General features: G+C 54.8%; 2 protein-coding genes and 1 pseudogene across 2 annotated transcripts; all 3 read left to right on the top strand.

Moving 5' to 3' along the window:
• The first annotated feature begins 1,425 nt into the window (after nucleotides 1–1,425).
• On the top strand, nucleotides 1,426–2,439 carry LOC132317292 (inositol 1,4,5-trisphosphate receptor-interacting protein-like 1). The gene is made up of 2 exons (XM_059819472.1): nucleotides 1,426–1,485; nucleotides 1,642–2,439. Exons 1-2 carry the CDS (start codon nucleotides 1,426–1,428, stop codon nucleotides 2,437–2,439), a joined length of 858 nt encoding a protein of 285 aa, XP_059675455.1.
• Nucleotides 2,440–2,661: 222 nt separating this feature from the next.
• LOC132317293 (inositol 1,4,5-trisphosphate receptor-interacting protein-like) lies at nucleotides 2,662–14,711 on the top strand. Its single transcript, XM_059819473.1, is given in 8 exon segments — nucleotides 2,662–2,722; nucleotides 6,353–6,528; nucleotides 6,593–6,892; nucleotides 9,171–9,281; nucleotides 9,390–10,470; nucleotides 14,116–14,183; nucleotides 14,296–14,578; nucleotides 14,581–14,711. Coding segments are annotated over 8 exon segments (2,211 nt in total).
• Nucleotides 14,712–16,919: 2,208 nt separating this feature from the next.
• LOC132317294 (inositol 1,4,5-trisphosphate receptor-interacting protein-like 1) lies at nucleotides 16,920–18,464 on the top strand (annotated as a pseudogene).
• Nucleotides 18,465–19,974: the final 1,510 nt, after the last annotated feature.

The following is a 19,974-nucleotide window of genomic DNA, read 5'->3' on the forward strand; positions in this document are numbered from 1 at the left end:
AGGATCAGGAGCACAGGCGGTGTTCTCCTCTATCCCGCCAGGAGGAGGAAGGGGTTCGGGAAGGAGCAGACAAACTGAGCACTGAATGCCTGGCTGCGTAGCTGGTACTCAAGGTTTTGGCTTCTCTGGTCATGGCTCTACCTTTGAGAAGCCAGGTTTGTTGGGAGCTGATGGCATTCACCTGACCCCATACCCCAGGGAAAAAGAGGGGAGAACGTGGGACACAGAAAGGAAAGGGAAATCCCTGCACAGCAGCCCTCTGCCGAGAGCGGCACCATCCTCCTCTCAATGGTCTCCCCAGCGCAGCAGCCGGTGAAGACCACAGTGGCTACGAAGATGATTTTCGCCTGCTTTCCCCTCGCACTGTCACGGCCATGGTGCTGATTTCACAAGGGCCGGGAAACTCCCTGGCAGCTCCGTCTGGGCAGGGACCAAGCAAGAGGCTTGTTCACTGGGTTCCGGGTAGAGAATCTGCCTGTCCCAGACACTCCCCAGGGACTTGGTACCGCAGAGCTGAACATGCTGGACATGGAGAAGACGCTGCTCTATCGGCAGAGCGAGTTTCCCCCTGGGAAATCTCCACCCGCACCCCCTCATCACCCTGGGAAATGTCTCTTTGGAAGCAATGTCCTCTCGCAGTGGCACAGCAGGAGCAGAGGTCCTGCCATGGGCAGGTCCCACCCCACCACCAGGATATACACCACCACCCACCATCGGTGTCACGAAGGCACCAAGAGCACACCCATGTCCACAAGCACAGAGGTCAGCACCAAGGGAGCCGATCCCATCTCACAGGATGGCATCTCAAGGAACAAGCATCCATGGGTTACGTCACCCGATTTTATGTTTGGTAAGGGCTTGGGAGGCTTCTGTCTGCTTTGTAAAGGGAGCCCCTGGGAGCCACGTCCTGCCGGGTGGGTCTGCACTTTGTGGGTGTCGGGGCGTCGGCTGCCTGGGGCAGCTGTGAGTCGCTGAGCCGGGGTAGGGCCAAAGGCTGGGGCTGGCTGGCGGGCGTGCCTGTGATGCGCTCTGGCGCCTGTGACAGCACAGGGCAGGAGTCACAATGGGGGTGGTTATAAGGGGCGCCAGCAGGCAGCGCTGCCCCAGTCCGGCCTGGGCCAGCGGTGAGTGCGCACGCGGGGGGAGGCTGAGCTGGAGGAGGGCGTGGGCAGGAACGCGGAGCCCCAGGGGGGTGGGTTCTCACCCTGCCTCGAGGGCCCAGACACTCGTGGGAGCGCCTTGGGCAGGGCACTGTGCTGCTGCCGCCGCCGGGGCTGACAGCAGGCCTTCCTGCCTCCCACGATGCCTCGCCCCCTCTCCTACATGTCCCCAGATCCCTGCGGCTCTCATCTCTGCCCCCCCACCACCAGCAGCTCCCTCCCTCCCAGCCCCACTGAACCCCTTCTCTCCCTCCTCCTGCAGGCCATGGCTGTCGCAATATTCCTCGCACTCATTGTGCAAAGCCTCCTCCAGTACCCGCAGATGGTCAGGGATGAGCTGGATGAGGCCACGCCCGAGTGCATGCAGCAGTGTGCGGAGCAGCTGAGCCAGGAGATGACTCGGCTGCTGCAGGAGCTGGAGCAGAGGAGCCAGGAGCAGAGCGCCTTTGCCTGGGGAGCCCTGCTCTTTGCTGCCTTGCAGCAGTGGCAATTCTGGGCCGTTGCTGGAGTCCTGGTCCTGCTCTTTGGGCTCTGCTGGTGGCTCAGGAAAGGAAGCCGTCAGCCAGCCAGCAGCCGCAAGGAGGGCAGCTCCAGAAAGAAGGCACATAATAAGGAGCAGGCAGTAAAACCCAGTGTTGCACTGCATGTGGGCAGAGTTTTGTCCAGTCGCCTCCTGGACCTGCCAGAATCGTTCGTGATGGTGGAGGAGCTGGTGGATGAACTTCTCCGCATCTGCCGAAAGCTTTCCAGGAATACTTTCATGCCGCAACTGAAGCCAGCCATTGGGGTGGGCAGTGCCTTAGAAAGTTGGAGTCCTCATAAGCATGATGCTGTCTTCTGCCTGCTTGTGCCCCTGAAGCCCCCCCGTGGGCACACCTTCCACCTGGAACTGGGCACCATGGAGGAGATGCCAGCGAGGCATGCCAGTCTCCGCGTGGAGCTCGAGTGCACCTGCACGAGGGAGCAGCTGGTGGAGGACATGCTGTGCTTCCTCCACCACCCCGAGGAGGAGCTGAGGAGGAATCAGGGCGCCAGCCTCCTAGACACCCTCTGCACCGGCCCCTACCTAGACATGGAGAAAACCACCCTCTGGTTCCAGATATTGGTAAAAGCAGCCTGGGTGGCTTTGCCTCTGTCGCAACACTGCCGTCTAACAGTGCTACCTTCCAGGCGCTCAGGCAAGCTCCGGCTGACAAACACGGACGATATTACCCTCCTGATTGAGGTGATGTTTGGGGTGCAGCAAGATGGCTCAGACACCTTCCTGAGCATCGAGTAGGTAGAGGCCAGTGTTACCAGCAGCAGGACGTGGCCAGAGAGCTGTGCTGTGCCAGACGAGCAGTTCTCCAAGCACAGGGCCAGGCCTGAGGACACTCCCCGGGGAGCTCGTGCTGCAGAACTGAGCAGGCTGGACACAGAGAACACGCTGCTCATGCGGCAGTGGGAATTGCTGCCGCATCTTTCCTCCACAGCAGAAGCACACTCTGGGGAGTGGGACCCGATGCAGCTGAAGGGGCCATTGCAAGGAGCCTTGCAACAGAGACTCCGTTACCACCTGGACGGTGACTGCCCTCCCTCTTCGAGAGAGTCCGTTCCCTCCGGGAGACTGGCCGTGGACAAAGATGGCAATAAATCACTTGTTTGAAGAAACGCTGCATCCATGAGTCTCTGTGCATCACTTTGATGGCGAACGCGGGCATAGGGTGCTGACAGCTCAGCTGCGGCAGAGTCAGCGAGCATTTTGCAGAAGAGCTGATGCAGTGGGCTCTGGTTTCAATGATTCCCTGGGCTTTGGCTTCCCAGGTGTTGTGGGTTAATGCCAGTAGGCAGCTTGGCATCACACAGCTACTCAGTCCCTTTCCCCCAGTGGGATGGAGGAGAGACTCTGAAGCATAAAAGTGGGAAAACGTGTGGGTTGAGAGAGGACAGTTTAGTACGTAAAGCAAGAGCTACATGCCCAGGCCAAGCAAAATAAAGAATTCATTCACTACTCCTCTGGTCTGCTGAGCAGACCTACCTTTTTAGGAAGCCGCCTGCCTCCCTGCGGCTCAGGTTACCATGAAATTTCCTAGCCTTTTATGTCCCTCAGTTTGTTATCATAGAATCATAGAATATCTCAAGTTGGATGGGACCCATAAGCATCATTGAGTCTGAGTCCCTGCTCCTTGCAGGACTATCTAAAACTATATCATATGACTAAGAGCATCATCCAGAGGCTCCTTGAACTCTGACAGGCTTAGTGCCATGACCGCTTCCCTGGGGAGCCTGTTCCAGTGACCAACCACCCTCTTAGGGAAGAACCTTTTCCTAAGGCCCAGTCTGAATTTCCCCTGACACAGCATTATTCTATTTCCTCGTGTCCTGTCGCTGGTCACCAGAGAGAGGAGATCAGCACCTGCCTCTCTGCTGCCCGCCTTGGGGAAGTTGTAGACTGCGATGAGGTCACCCCTCAGCCTTCTCTTCTCCAAGCTGATCAAGCCAAGCGACCTCAGCTGCTCCTCCTAAGCCTTACCCTCGAGGCCTTTCACCATCTTGGTCGCCCTCCTCTAGACACCTAGACACACTCTAATAGTCTGATGTCCTTCTTACATTGAGGCGCCCAAAACTGCACACAGTACTCGAGGTGGGGCTGCACCAGTGCAGTGTCGAGTGGGACAATCTCCTCCCTCAACCAGCTAGCTATGCTGTGCTCGATGCAGCCCAGGACCCAGTTGGCCCTTTGGGCTGCCAGGGCACGCTGTTGACTCCTATTAAATTTGCATTCAACCCAAACCCCCAGATCTCATTCTGCAGCGCTGCTCTCCAGCCTCTCATCCCCCGATTTGATTACCCCATTCCAGGTGGAGAATCGCGCACTTGCTCTTGTTACATTTCATACGGCTGGTGATTGCCCAGCTCTCTAGTCTATCCAGATCTCTCTGTAAGGCCTCTCTACCCTTGAGGGAGTCCACAGCTCCTCCTAGTTCAGTATCATCAGCAAACTTAATTAATGTACATTCGATTGCTGCACCCAGATCATTTATAAAAACATTAAAGAGCGCTGGCCCTAAAATCAAGCCCTGTGGGACCCCACTGGTGACTGGTCACCAGCCTCATGTAACCCCATTTACCATAACTCTTTGAGCCCAACCCATCAGCCAGTTGCTCACCCAACATATTATGGACTTGTCTAGCTGTGTGCTGGACATTTTGTCCGGAAGGATACTGGGAGAGACAGTACCAAAAGCTTTGCTAAAATCCAAAAAACCCCACATTTACTGGCTTCCCTTGGTCAATTAAATGGGTGACCTTGTCATAAAAGGAAATTAAGTCAGTTAAGCAGAACTTTCCCCTCGTGAACCCATGTTGGCTATGACCAATGACTGCATTGTCTTCTCAAGTGTTTTTCAGTAACTCCCAGAATAACCTTCTCCGTAATTTTACCAGGCACTGAAGTGAGACTGACAGGCCTGTAATTACCAGGGTCTTCCTTCTTTCCATTCTTGAAAATTGGGACAACATTTACCAGCTTCCAGTCAACTGCAACCTCTCCAGACTCCCCAGACTGCTGAAAAATAATCGAGAAAGGTCCTGCGATAACATTGGCCAGCTCTTTCAGTACCCTGGTATGAATCCCGTCAGGCTGCATAGATTTTTTCGCATTCAGCTGGAGCAGCAAGTCTCAAACAAGTTCAGAGTCAGCTGGGAGCTCATCATCCCCCCAGTCACGATCTTCCAACACAAGGCTCCGGGGGTCCCAGGGCCCATCATTGGTGTTAAAGACAGAAGCCAAGAAGGTGTTAAACTTCTCTGCTTTGTCTACATCCCTATTTGTGACGTGACCAACCTCATCAAGTAAGGGACCAATGTTATCTCTGATCCTCCTTTTGCTGTTAACATATTTAAAAAAGCCATTTTTGTTGTCCTTCACAGTGCTAGACAGCCTGAACTCTAATCAAGCTTTGGCCGCATGAATTTCTCCCTACAGTGGCGAACAGCATCTCTGTAGTCCTCCCGTGTTGCCTGCCCTTCCTTCCAGTGGCTATACACTTTTCCTTCTGCACCTATGTTCTAGAAGAAGATCCCTGCTCAGCAAAAACAGCCTTCTGCACTGCTTGCTTGACTTCCAACACTTTGTAATTGCCTGGTCCGGCACTCTTAAGAGATGGCTCTTAAAAAGTGACCAGCACTAATGGACCCCAATACCCTCTAATGAAGAGGCCCAGGGGACCTTACTAACTAGTTCCTTGAGCAGCCTGAAGTCTGCTGTCCCCACAGCCAGGCTCGAAGTTTTGCTGGCAGTTTTCCTCCTGTTGCCAACAACTGGAAACTCAGCTATTTCGTGGTCACTGTGACCAAGAATGCCACCAATCACCACTTTGCCCACGAGTCCCTCTCTGTTCACAAACAACAAATCTAGGAGGGCGTCTTTCCTAGTCGGCTCCCTTAGTACCCATATCAAAACGTTATCATCAACGTGGCCTTCAGGAATTTCCTGGGCCTGTTCGTGTCTGCTCTATGACAGTCCCAGTTCGCAGCTGGGACATTGAAGTCGCCCATAAGGACAATCTAGGGTGACTGATCTAGAAATTTCCCCTGATTCCTTAGAGAGTAATACATCGGTGCTGTCATCCTGGCTGGGTGATCTACAGTAGAGTCCTGCAAGAACATCTGCTTTATTAGCTTTTCTCTGAATCTTTACAGAGAGGCTCTCAACCATTTCCCGCTTTGAGAAAGGTGAACCCCATCTGTCGCTAGCTGGCCAAGTGTCATGGAGACTGACCTGTGATCAAAAACCCCAAAATTCTGCTGGTGACACCAGTCACAGAGCCAGGTATTGATCAGCTGGGTCTTCTTGTTTCTTCCCTCCTCATTCCCTGCAACTGAAGGCACAGAGGAAAACACTACTTAAGCACAAAGTAAAACCCTGCTTGTGCTCCTGATCCCTTAACCATTCGTCCCAAGGCTCTGAAGTCTCTTTTGATCACCCTTGGTCTTCTTATTGCAACTTCATCGCTGCCTACATAAAAAAACAATAACAGATAATAAACTGAGGGCCATACCAGACTGGGAACATTTCTAATCACAGCTTTAACATGAGCCTCAGGGAAGGACCACATACAGTGGCCAGGTCAGACATCAACTATTGCCTGCTCATGCATCTGAAGCAGCATGGGTGGTTTTGACTCTGTTGTCCAAATGCCATATAACAGTGCTGCCGTCCAGCCACTCCTCCAAACTCCAGGTGACAAAAGGAAGCAAGTATAGCCTCTTCATTGAGGTGAAGATTGGGGTGCAGAAATGCGACTTGGACATCTTCTGGAGAAGCCAGACTACGGAGGCCATCTTCACCCCAAGAACAATGCGGCCAGAGAGCTACGCTGTGGCAGTAGTTCTTCAGGCATATCACCAGGCACGCCCCGCATGACAGCTGCCACCTCAAATGCCTGCAGATCTGCGCCCGCATCCTGGTGGGCACAGGCTTTTCCACCTATACTTTGAAGACAGTTGTGATGCACCTCCTGACCTCCATACCCCTGTCAGGCTGGCGCAGGAGGGATTTCCTGCCGCGGCTGCAGGATATCATGCGGTACCTGTGCTGCTGCCTGGAGGAGAGACGCCTTGATCACTTCTTCTTTGGCAATGAGACCGTGCCCGAGGAGATCACCTTGCCCCAGCCTTCCAAACGGCCGAGCCACTCAACCTCTTCCAGCACCTGGCACAGGATCCTGAAGCCCACGCTGAGGCACTGCGTGAGTTCGATGAGCTGCAAGATAGGCTCACGAGGCTGCTGTTCTATGGACAATGAAAGAGGTCTTCATGCACAGAGCTGTGTTGGCGCGGCTCACAGCTGATGGCACACGACCACCTCATACCCCAGGGAAAAGAGGGGAGTAGGTGGGACACAGGAAGGAAAGGGAAAACCCCGTGCAGCACCAATTCTTTATTCGTGCGCATGAGGTGTCCTATTCAAATTGGGGCACCCCGAACGAGGTTTTACACGAGGTTCTTATACCTTTCCTGGGCGACCAGGTACAACAGGATTTGACCAATCGCTACTTAACACACGCGTAGTACTATTTTGCAAAGCAGCTATAAATCTGCGGCGTCACCATCCCCCTGCTTCCTTCTTGATCTAAACGACCCTGAGTTGGTCTTGCTACAGTTACTTATCAATGATGCCAGATACGGGGAGGGTTTCACAGAGGTGTTCCAGGGGCTAGGAAGCAGGCATGATAGTCTGGGATTGGAGAATTCAGAGCACGTGAGTAAGGGACAGGATCCCGGAAAAGTCAAGCAGGCAAAGGTGAGCCACCCACCCGCCCGCATTAGAACCAGTGCCACCAGGAAAGCGCGTAAGCTATTAGCAACTGGAGATTCCTTACTGAGGGGCACTGAAGCACCTGTTTGCCATCCAGACCATTTGTCTAGAGAAGTTTGCTGCCCACCAGCAGCTCACATTCCTGACGCCACTGAGAGGCTGCCAAGCCTGCTGAATGGTACAGGATATCATCCAGTCCTGCTACGCAAAGTAGGGTCAAACAATACTGTGACGAGGCAACTTAGAAGCAGCAAAAGAGGCCGCGTGTCCCTCGGAGCAATGCTAAAAGGATCAGGAGCACAGGCGGTGTTCTCCTCTATCCCGCCAGGAGGAGGAAGGGGTTCGGGAAGGAGCAGACAAACTGAGCACTGAATGCCTGGCTGCGTAGCTGGTACTCAAGGTTTTGGCTTCTCTGGTCATGGCTCTACCTTTGAGAAGCCAGGTTTGTTGGGAGCTGATGGCATTCACCTGACCCCATACCCCAGGGAAAAAGAGGGGAGAACGTGGGACACAGAAAGGAAAGGGAAATCCCTGCACAGCAGCCCTCTGCCGAGAGCGGCACCATCCTCCTCTCAATGGTCTCCCCAGCGCAGCAGCCGGTGAAGACCACAGTGGCTACGAAGATGATTTTCGCCTGCTTTCCCCTCGCACTGTCACGGCCATGGTGCTGATTTCACAAGGGCCGGGAAACTCCCTGGCAGCTCCGTCTGGGCAGGGACCAAGCAAGAGGCTTGTTCACTGGGTTCCGGGTAGAGAATCTGCCTGTCCCAGACACTCCCCAGGGACTTGGTACCGCAGAGCTGAACATGCTGGACATGGAGAAGACGCTGCTCTATCGGCAGAGCGAGTTTCCCCCTGGGAAATCTCCACCCGCACCCCCTCATCACCCTGGGAAATGTCTCTTTGGAAGCAATGTCCTCTCGCAGTGGCACAGCAGGAGCAGAGGTCCTGCCATGGGCAGGTCCCACCCCACCACCAGGATATACACCACCACCCACCATTGGTGTCACGAAGGCCCCAAGAGCACACCCATGTCCACAAGCACAGAGGTCAGCACCAAGGGAGCCGATCCCATCTCACAGGATGGCATCTCAAGGAACAAGCATCCACGGGTTACGTCACCCGATTTTATGTTTGGTAAGGGCTTGGGAGGCTTCTGTCTGCTTTGTAAAGGGAGCCCCTGGGAGCCACGTCCTGCCGGGTGGGTCTGCACTTTGTGGGTGTCGGGGCTTCGGCTGCCTGGGGCAGCTGTGAGTCGCTGAGCCGGGGTAGGGCCAAAGGCTGGGGCTGGCTGGCGGGCGTGCCTGTGATGCGCTCTGGCGCCTGTGACAGCACAGGGCACGAGTCACAATGGGGGTGGTTATAAGGGGCGCCAGCAGGCAGCGCTGCCCCAGTCCGGCCTGGGCCAGCGGTGAGTGCGCACGCGGGGGGAGGCTGAGCTGGAGGAGGGCGTGGGCAGGAACGCGGAGCCCCAGGGGGGTGGGTTCTCACCCTGCCTCGAGGGCCCAGACACTCGTGGGAGCGCCTTGGGCAGGGCACTGTGCTGCTGCCGCCGCCGGGGCTGACAGCAGGCCTTCCTGCCTCCCACGATGCCTCGCCCCCTCTCCTACATGTCCCCAGATCCCTGCGGCTCTCATCCCTGCCCCCCCACCACCAGCAGCTCCCTCCCTTCCAGCCCCACTGAACCCCTTCTCTCCCTCCTCCTGCAGGCCATGGCTGTCGCAAATCTCCTCGCACTCATTGTGCAAAGCATCATCCAGTACCCGCACGTGGTCGGTGATGAGCTGGATGAGGCCACGCGCGAGTGCATGCAGCAGTGTGCGGAGCAGCTGAGCCAGGAGATGACTCGGCTGCTGCAGGAGCTGGAGCAGAGGAGCCAGGAGCAGAGCGCCTTTGCCTGGGGAGCCCTGCTCTTTGCTGCCTTGCAGCAGTGGCAATTCTGGGCCGTTGCTGGAGTCCTGGTCCTGCTCTTTGGGCTCTGCTGGTGGCTCAGGAAAGGGAGCCGTCAGCCAGCCAGCAGCCGCAAGGAGGGCAGCTCCAGAAAGAAGGCACATAATAAGGAGCAGGCAGTAAAACCCAGTGTTGCACTGCATGTGGGCAGAGTTTTGTCCAGTCGCCTCCTGGACCTGCCAGAATCGTTCGTGATGGTGGAGGAGCTGGTGGATGAACTTCTCCGCATCTGCCGAAAGCTTTCCAGGAATACTTTCATGCCGCAACTGAAGCCAGCCATTGGGGTGGGCAGTGCCTTAGAAAGTTGGAGTCCTCATAAGCATGATGCTGTCTTCTGCCTGCTTGTGCCCCTGAAGCCCCCCCGTGGGCACACCTTCCACCTGGAACTGGGCACCATGGAGGAGATGCCAGCGAGGCATGCCAGTCTCCGCGTGGAGCTCAAGTGCACCTGCACGAGGGAGCAGCTGGTGGAGGACATGCTGTGCTTCCTCCACCACCCCGAGGAGGAGCTGAGGAGGAATCAGGGCGCCAGCCTCCTAGACACCCTCTGCACCGGCCCCTACCTAGACATGGAGAAAACCACCCTCTGGTTCCAGATATTGGTAAAAGCAGCCTGGGTGGCTTTGCCTCTGTCGCAACACTGCCGTCTAACAGTGCTACCTTCCAGGCGCTCAGGCAAGCTCCGGCTGACAAACACGGACGATATTACCCTCCTGATTGAGGTGATGTTTGGGGTGCAGCAAGATGGCTCAGACACCTTCCTGAGCATCGAGTAGGTAGAGGCCAGTGTTACCAGCAGCAGGACGTGGCCAGAGAGCTGTGCTGTGCCAGACGAGCAGTTCTCCAAGCACAGGGCCAGGCCTGAGGACACTCCCCGGGGAGCTCGTGCTGCAGAACTGAGCAGGCTGGACACAGAGAACACGCTGCTCATGCGGCAGTGGGAATTGCTGCCGCATCTTTCCTCCACAGCAGAAGCACACTCTGGGGAGTGGGACCCGATGCAGCTGAAGGGGCCATTGCAAGGAGCCTTGCAACAGAGACTCCGTTACCACCTGGACGGTGACTGCCCTCCCTCTTCGAGAGAGTCCGTTCCCTCCGGGAGACTGGCCGTGGACAAAGATGGCAATAAATCACTTGTTTGAAGAAACGCTGCATCCATGAGTCTCTGTGCATCACTTTGATGGCGAACGCGGGCATAGGGTGCTGACAGCTCAGCTGCGGCAGAGTCAGCGAGCATTTTGCAGAAGAGCTGATGCAGTGGGCTCTGGTTTCAATGATTCCCTGGGCTTTGGCTTCCCAGGTGTTGTGGGTTAATGCCAGTAGGCAGCTTGGCATCACACAGCTACTCAGTCCCTTTCCCTCCGTGGGATGGAGGAGAGACTCTGAAGCATAAAAGTGGGAAAACGTGTGGGTTGAGAGAGGACAGTTTAGTACGTAAAGCAAGAGCTACATGCCCAGGCCAAGCAAAATAAAGAATTCATTCACTACTCCTCTGGTCTGCTGAGCAGACCTACCTTTTTAGGAAGCCGCCTGCCTCCCTGCGGCTCAGGTTACCATGAAATTTCCTAGCCTTTTATGTCCCTCAGTTTGTTATCATAGAATCATAGAATCATAGAATATCTCAAGTTGGATGGGACCCATAAGCATCATTGAGTCTGAGTCCCTGCTCCTTGCAGGACTATCTAAAACTATATCATATGACTAAGAGCATCATCCAGAGGCTCCTTGAACTCTGACAGGCTTAGTGCCATGACCGCTTCCCTGGGGAGCCTGTTCCAGTGACCAACCACCCTCTTAGGGAAGAACCTTTTCCTAAGGCCCAGTCTGAATTTCCCCTGACACAGCATTATTCTATTTCCTCGTGTCCTGTCGCTGGTCACCAGAGAGAGGAGATCAGCACCTGCCTCTCTGCTGCCCGCCTTGGGGAAGTTGTAGACTGCGATGAGGTCACCCCTCAGCCTTCTCTTCTCCAAGCTGATCAAGCCAAGCGACCTCAGCTGCTCCTCCTAAGCCTTACCCTCGAGGCCTTTCACCATCTTGGTCGCCCTCCTCTAGACACCTAGACACACTCTAATAGTCTGATGTCCTTCTTACATTGAGGCGCCCAAAACTGCACACAGTACTCGAGGTGGGGCTGCACCAGTGCAGTGTCGAGTGGGACAATCTCCCAATCTCCTCCCTCAACCAGCTAGCTATGCTGTGCTCGATGCAGCCCAGGACCCAGTTGGCCCTTTGGGCTGCCAGGGCACGCTGTTGACTCCTATTAAATTTGCATTCAACCCAAACCCCCAGATCTCATTCTGCAGCGCTGCTCTCCAGCCTCTCATCCCCCGATTTGATTACCCCATTCCAGGTGGAGAATCGCGCACTTGCTCTTGTTACATTTCATACGGCTGGTGATTGCCCAGCTCTCTAGTCTATCCAGATCTCTCTGTAAGGCCTCTCTACCCTTGAGGGAGTCCACAGCTCCTCCTAGTTCAGTATCATCAGCAAACTTAATTAATGTACATTCGATTGCTGCACCCAGATCATTTATAAAAACATTAAAGAGCGCTGGCCCTAAAATCAAGCCCTGTGGGACCCCACTGGTGACTGGTCACCAGCCTCATGTAACCCCATTTACCATAACTCTTTGAGCCCAACCCATCAGCCAGTTGCTCACCCAACATATTATGGACTTGTCTAGCTGTGTGCTGGACATTTTGTCCGGAAGGATACTGGGAGAGACAGTACCAAAAGCTTTGCTAAAATCCAAAAAACCCCACATTTACTGGCTTCCCTTGGTCAATTAAATGGGTGACCTTGTCATAAAAGGAAATTAAGTCAGTTAAGCAGAACTTTCCCCTCGTGAACCCATGTTGGCTATGACCAATGACTGCATTGTCTCTCAAGTGTTTTTCAGTAACTCCCAGAATAACCTTCTCCGTAATTTTACCAGGCACTGAAGTGAGACTGACAGGCCTGTAATTACCAGGGTCTTCCTTCTTTCCATTCTTGAAAATTGGGACAACATTTACCAGCTTCCAGTCAACTGCAACCTCTCCAGACTCCCCAGACTGCTGAAAAATAATCGAGAAAGGTCCTGCGATAACATTGGCCAGCTCTTTCAGTACCCTGGTATGAATCCCGTCAGGCTGCATAGATTTTTTCGCATTCAGCTGGAGCAGCAAGTCTCAAACAAGTTCAGAGTCAGCTGGGAGCTCATCATCCCCCCAGTCACGATCTTCCAACACAAGGCTCCGGGGGTCCCAGGGCCCATCATTGGTGTTAAAGACAGAAGCCAAGAAGGCGTTAAACTTCTCTGCTTTGTCTACATCCCTATTTGTGACGTGACCAACCTCATCAAGTAAGGGACCAATGTTATCTCTGATCCTCCTTTTGCTGTTAACATATTTAAAAAAGCCATTTTTGTTGTCCTTCACAGTGCTAGACAGCTTGAACTCTAATCAAGCTTTGGCCGCATGAATTTCTCCCTACAGTGGCGAACAGCATCTCTGTAGTCCTCCCGTGTTGCCTGCCCTTCCTTCCAGTGGCTATACACTTTTCCTTCTGCACCTATGTTCTAGAAGAAGATCCCTGCTCGGCAAAAACAGCCTTCTGCACTGCTTGCTTGACTTCCAACACTTTGTAATTGCCTGGTCCGGCACTCTTAAGAGATGGCTCTTAAAAAGTGACCAGCACTAATGGACCCCAATACCCTCTAACGAAGAGGCCCAGGGGACCTTACTAACTAGTTCCTTGAGCAGCCTGAAGTCTGCTGTCCCCACAGCCAGGCTCGAAGTTTTGCTGGCAGTTTTCCTCCTGTTGCCAACAACTGGAAACTCAGCTATTTCGTGGTCACTGTGACCAAGAATGCCACCAATCACCACTTTGCCCACGAGTCCCTCTCTGTTCACAAACAACAAATCTAGGAGGGCGTCTTTCCTAGTCGGCTCCCTTAGTACCCATATCAAAACGTTATCATCAACGTGGCCTTCAGGAATTTCCTGGGCCTGTTCGTGTCTGCTCTATGACAGTCCCAGTTCGCAGCTGGGACATTGAAGTCGCCCATAAGGACAATCTAGGGTGACTGATCTAGAAATTTCCCTTGATTCCTTAGAGAGTAATACATCGGTGCTGTCATCCTGGCTGGGTGATCTATAGTAGAGTCCTGCAAGAACATCTGCTTTATTAGCTTTTCTCTGAATCTTTACAGAGAGGCTCTCAACCATTTCCCGCTTTGAGAAAGGTGAACCCCATCTGTCACTAGCTGGCCAAGTGTCATGGAGACTGACCTGTGATCAAAAACCCCAAAATTCTGCTGGTGACACCAGTCACAGAGCCAGGTATTGATCAGCTGGGTCTTCTTGTTTCTTCCCTCTTCATTCCCTGCAACTGAAGGCACAGAGGAAAACACTACTTAAGCACAAAGTAAAACCCTGCTTGTGCTCCTGATCCCTTAACCATTCGTCCCAAGGCTCTGAAGTCTCTTTTGATCACCCTTGGTCTTCTTATTGCAACTTCATCGCTGCCTACATAAAAAAACAATAACAGATAATAAACTGAGGGCCATACCAGACTGGGAACATTTCTAATCGCATCTTTAACATGAGCCTCAGGGAAGGACCACATACAGTGGCCAGGTCAGACATCAACTATTGCCTGCTCATGCCTCTGAAGCAGCATGGGTGGTTTTGACTCTGTTGTCCAAATGCCATATAACAGTGCTGCCGTCCAGCCACTCCTCCAAACTCCAGGTGACAAAAGGCAGCAAGTATAGCCTCTTCATTGAGGTGAAGATTGGGGTGCAGAAATGCGACTTGGACATCTTCTGGAGAAGCCAGACTACGGAGGCCATCTTCACCCCAAGAACAATGCGGCCAGAGAGCTACGCTGTGGCAGTAGTTCTTCAGGCATATCACCAGGCACGCCCCGCATGACAGCTGCCACCTCAAATGCCTGCAGATCTGCGCCCGCATCCTGGTGGGCACAGGCTTTTCCACCTATACTTTGAAGACAGTTGTGATGCACCTCCTGACCTCCATACCCCTGTCAGGCTGGCGCAGGAGGGATTTCCTGCCGCGGCTGCAGGATATCATGCGGTACCTGCGCTGCTGCCTGGAGGAGAGACGCCTTGATCACTTCTTCTTTGGCAATGAGACCGTGCCCGAGGAGATCACCTTGCCCCAGCCTTCCAAACGGCCGAGCCACTCAACCTCTTCCAGCACCTGGCACAGGATCCTGCTGCCCACGCTGAGGCACTGCGTGAGTTCGATGAGCTGCAAGATAGGCTCACGAGGCTGCTGTTCTATGGACAATGAAAGAGGTCTTCATGCACAGAGCTGTGTTGGCGCGGCTCACAGCTGATGGCACACGACCACCTCGTACCCCAGGGAAAAGAGGGGAGTAGGTGGGACACAGGAAGGAAAGGGAAAACCCCGTGCAGCACCAATTCTTTATTCGTGCGCATGAGGTGTCCTATTCAAATTGGGGCACCCCGAACGAGGTTTTACACGAGGTTCTTATACCTTTCCTGGGCGACCAGGTACAACAGGATTTGACCAATCGCTACTTAACACACGCGTAGTACTATTTTGCAAAGCAGCTATAAATCTGCGGCGTCACCATCCCCCTGCTTCCTTCTTGATCTAAACGACCCTGAGTTGGTCTTGCTACAGTTACTTATCAATGATGCCAGATACGGGGAGGGTTTCACAGAGGTGTTCCAGGGGCTAGGAAGCAGGCATGATAGTCTGGGATTGGAGAATTCAGAGCACGTGAGTAAGGGACAGGATCCCGGAAAAGTCAAGCAGGCAAAGGTGAGCCACCCACCCGCCCGCATTAGAACCAGTGCCACCAGGAAAGCGCGTAAGCTATTAGCAACTGGAGATTCCTTACTGAGGGGCACTGAAGCACCTGTTTGCCATCCAGACCATTTGTCTAGAGAAGTTTGCTGCCCACCAGCAGCTCACATTCCTGACGCCACTGAGAGGCTGCCAAGCCTGCTGAATGGTACAGGATATCATCCAGTCCTGCTACGCAAAGTAGGGTCAAACAATACTGTGACGAGGCAACTTAGAAGCAGCAAAAGAGGCCGCGTGTCCCTCGGAGCAATGCTAAAAGGATCAGGAGCACAGGCGGTGTTCTCCTCTATCCCGCCGGGAGGAGGAAGGGGTTCGGGAAGGAGCAGACAAACTGAGCACTGAATGCCTGGCTGCGTAGCTGGTACTCAAGGTTTTGGCTTCTCTGGTCATGGCTCTACCTTTGAGAAGCCAGGTTTGTTGGGAGCTGATGGCATTCACCTGACCCCATACCCCAGGGAAAAAGAGGGGAGAACGTGGGACACAGAAAGGAAAGGGAAATCCCTGCACAGCAGCCCTCTGCCGAGAGCGGCACCATCCTCCTCTCAATGGTCTCCCCAGCGCAGCAGCCGGTGCAGACCACAGTGGCTACGAAGATGATTTTTGCCTGCTTTCCCCTCGCACTGCCATGGCCATGGTGCTGATTTCACAAGGGCCGAGAAACTCCCTGGCAGCTCCGTCTGGGCAGGGACCAAGCAAGAGGCTTGTTCACTGGGCTCCGGGTAGAGAATCTGCCTGTCCCAGACACTCCCCAGGGACTTGGTACCGCAGAGCTGAACATGCTGGACATGGAGAAGACGCTGCTCTATCAGCAGGATGAGTTGCCCACTGGGAAATCTCCACCCGCACCCCCTCATCACCCTGGGAAATGTCTCTTTGGAAGCAATGTCCTCTCGCAGTGGCACAGCAGGAGCAGAGGTCCTGCCATGGGCAGGTCCCACCCCACCACCAGGATATACACCACCACCCACCATCGGTGTCACGAAGGCACCAAGAGCACACCCATGTCCACAAGCACAGAGGTCAGCACCAAGGGAGCCGATCCCATCTCACAGGATGGCATCTCAAGGAACAAGCATCCATGGGTTACGTCACCCGATTTTATGTTTGGTAAGGGCTTGGGAGGCTTCTGTCTGCTTTGTAAAGGGAGCCCCTGGGAGCCACGTCCTGCCGGGTGGGTCTGCACTTTGTGGGTGTCGGGGCGTCGGCTGCCTGGGGCAGCTGTGAGTCGCTGAGCCGGGGTAGGGCCAAAGGCTGGGGCTGGCTGGCGGGCGTGCCTGTGATGCGCTCTGGCGCCTGTGACAGCACAGGGCAGGAGTCACAATGGGGGTGGTTATAAGGGGCGCCAGCAGGCAGCGCTGCCCCAGTCCGGCCTGGGCCAGCGGTGAGTGCGCACGCGGGGGGAGGCTGAGCTGGAGGAGGGCGTGGGCAGGAACGCGGAGCCCCAGGGGGGTGGGTTCTCACCACGCTCGTGGGAGCTCCTGCAGCAGGGCGCTGTGCCGCCGCCACCGCCGGGGCTGAGAGCAGGCCTTGCTGCCTCCCAGATGCCTTGCCCCCTCTCCTACCTTCCCCTAGATCCCTGTGACTCCCGTCCCTGTCCCCGTCCCCCCCCCCAGCTCCCTCCCTCCCAGCCCCACTGAACCCCTTCTCTCCCTCCTCCTGCAGGCCATGGCTGTCACAGAATTCTTCGCACTCATTGTGCAAAGCCTCCTCCAGTACCCGCAGATGGTCGGTGATGAGCTGGATGAGGCCACACGCGAGCGCATGCAGCAGCGTGCGGAGCAGCTGAGCCAGGAGATGACTCGGCTGCTGCAGGAGCTGGAGCAAAGGAGCCAGGAGCTGAGGAGCCAGGAGCTGAGTAGCCAGGAGCAGAGCGGCTTTGCCTGGGAAGCCCTGCTCTTTGCTGCCTTGCAGCAGTGGCAATTCTGGGCCATTGCTGGAGTCCTGGTCCTGCTCTTTGGGTTCTGCTGGTGGCTCAGGAAAAAGAGACATGAGCCAGACATCAGCAGCGACGAGGAAAGCTCCAGCAGCGACAGGGAGCCGGTGGAGGCGGAGGAGGAAGAAGATAATGACAATGATGATGCAAATGACGTGGGAAGGTTTTTGGAGGAGCACATACAGTGGCCAGTTCAGAACATGGCCAAAGAGAGGCAGCTGGCAGAGGAGCTCATGGGCAACTTCATCCTTGCCTTCAACAGCTCTTGTCAAAGAGTTTCTTCCCAGTGCTGCAATCAGCCATTGGGGTGGGCAGCGCCTTTGAATGCTGGAGTCCCCGTGAGAAAGACATTGTCTACCGCCTGCTTGTGCCCCTCAAGCCCCCCCGTGGGCATGCCTTCCACCTGGAGCTGGGCACTGCAGGGGAGATGCTGGCAAGGACCTTCTCCATGGGTGTAGAGCTGGTATGCATCTGCATGAGGGAGTGGCTGGCAGGACAGATGCTGTGCTTTCTCCACCACCCCGAGGAGCAGCGGAGGAGGAATCAGGACCCCAGCCTCCTACGCACCCTCTGCACTGAATCCTACCTAGATGGGCAAAAACTGCCCGCTAGTTCCATCAATTGGTGAAAGCAGCATGGGTGATTTTGCCACTGTCGTGCCAATGCTGTTTAAAAGTGCTGCCCTCCAGCCGCTCCTGCAAATTCCAGGTGACAAAAGGCCACACGGAGAGCCTCACCATTGAGATGATGGTTGGGGTGCAGCAAGGTGACTCGGACATCTTCCTGAGCAGCCAGACTACGGAGGCCATCTTCACCCCAAGCACGACATGGCCAGAGAGCTACGCTGTGGCAGAGGTGAAGTTCTTCAGGCATATCGCCAGGCAAGCCCCACATGACAGCTGCCACCTCAAATGCCTGCATATCTGCGCCCGCATCCTGGTGGGCACAGGCTTTTCCACCTATATATTGAAGACAGTTGTGATGCACCTCCTGACCTCCATACCCCTGTCAAGCTGGCGCAGGAGGGATTTCCTGCCGCGGCTGCAGGATATCATGCAGTACCTGCGCTGCTGCCTGGAGGAGAAACGCCTTGATCACTTCTTCTTTGGCAATGAGACCGTGCCCGAGGAGATCACCTTGCCCCAGCCTTCCAAACGGCCGAGCCACTCAACCTCTTCCAGCACCTGGCACAGGATCCTGCTGCCCACGCTGAGGCACTGCGTGAGTTCGATGAGCTGCAAGATAGGCTCACGAGGCTGCTGTTCTATGGACAATGAAAGAGGTCTTCATGCACAGAGCTATGTTTGCGCGGCTCACAGCTGATGGCACACAACCACCTCGTACCCCAGGGAAAAAGAGGGGAGAAGGCTGGACACAGGAAGGAAAGGGAAAACCCCGTGCGCAGCAGCCCTCTGCCAAGAGCAGCAGCGTTCTCCTCTCAATGGTGTCCCCAGCGCAGCAGACGGTGATGACGATGGTGGCGACAAAGACGAGTTTCGCCCTGCTTTCCCCTCGCACTGGCTGCGGCCGGGAAGGCATTTCACAGGGGCTCAGACATTCTTGCTGGCAGCTCCGGCTGTGCAAGGACCAAGCAAGAGGCACTGCTGATGTGCCTCGGTGTGCTCACTGGGGGCCGGGTGGAGAGTCTACCCATCCTAGACGCTCCCCGGGAGGCTGGTGCCGCAGAACCGAGCACGCAGCATATGGAGAAGACACTGCTCAGTTGGCAGCGGGAACTGCTGAACACACCTTTCCTCCAGAGCAAAAGCACACTCTGGGGAGTCTGAGCCGATGCAGCTGAAGAGGCTGTTGCAAGAAGGCTTGTGACAGAGACTCCCGTTACCACCTGGACGGTGACTGCCCTCCCTCTTCGAGAGAGTCCATTCCCTCCGGGAGATTGGCCGTGGACAAAGATGGCAATAAATCACTTGTTTGAAGAAACGCTGCATCCATGAGTCTCTGTGCATCACTTTGATGGCGAACGCGGGCATAGGGTGCTGACAGCTCAGCTGCGGCAGAGTCAGCGAGCATTTTGCAGAAGAGCTGATGCAGTGGGCTCTGGTTTCAATGATTTCCTGGGCTTTGGCTTCCCAGGTGTTGTGGGTTAATGCCAGTAGGCAGCTTGGCATCACGCTGCTTCTCAATCCCTTTCCCCCAGTGGGATGGAGGAGAGACTCTGAAGCATAAAAGTGGGAAAACGTGTGGGTTGAGAGAGGACAGCTTAGTAGGTAATGCAAGAGCTACATGCCCAGGCCAAGCAAATTAAAGAATTCATTCACTACTCCCCTGCTCTGCTGAGCACACCTGCCTTTTCGGGAAGCGTTCTGCCTCCCTGCGGCTCAGGGTGAAGGCGTTACCAGGAAACTTCCTAACCTAGTACGGCCCTCAGATTATTAGCCACTCTTGCTTTTTCATGTGGGTACCAACAAAGTCGCGATGAGAAGCCCAAGGGCGGTCAAAAGAGACTTCAGGGCCTCGGGGAGATTGGTAAAGGGATCAGGAGCACAGGTAGTGTTCTCCTCTGTCCTCACAGTCGTAGGGAATGACATCGAAACAAGCAGGCGGACACAGCTTATCAATACCTGGCTCTGGGGCTAGCGTCACTAGCAGAATTTGGGGTTTTTCCATCACGGGATGGTCTACCTGACTCCAGGCCTGCTGGGGCCTGACGAGATTCACCGTTCTCCATGGGGGAAAAGTATTTTTGCTCACCAGTTAGCGGGGCTGATTGAAAGAGTTTTAAACTAGCTTTGAAGGGGGGAAGGGAAAAAATCAGGCTTACTAGTG

The sequence above is a fragment of the Gavia stellata genome, chromosome 7 (genome assembly GCF_030936135.1).
Source record: "Gavia stellata isolate bGavSte3 chromosome 7, bGavSte3.hap2, whole genome shotgun sequence".
NCBI classification, from domain to species: Eukaryota; Metazoa; Chordata; class Aves; order Gaviiformes; family Gaviidae; genus Gavia; species Gavia stellata.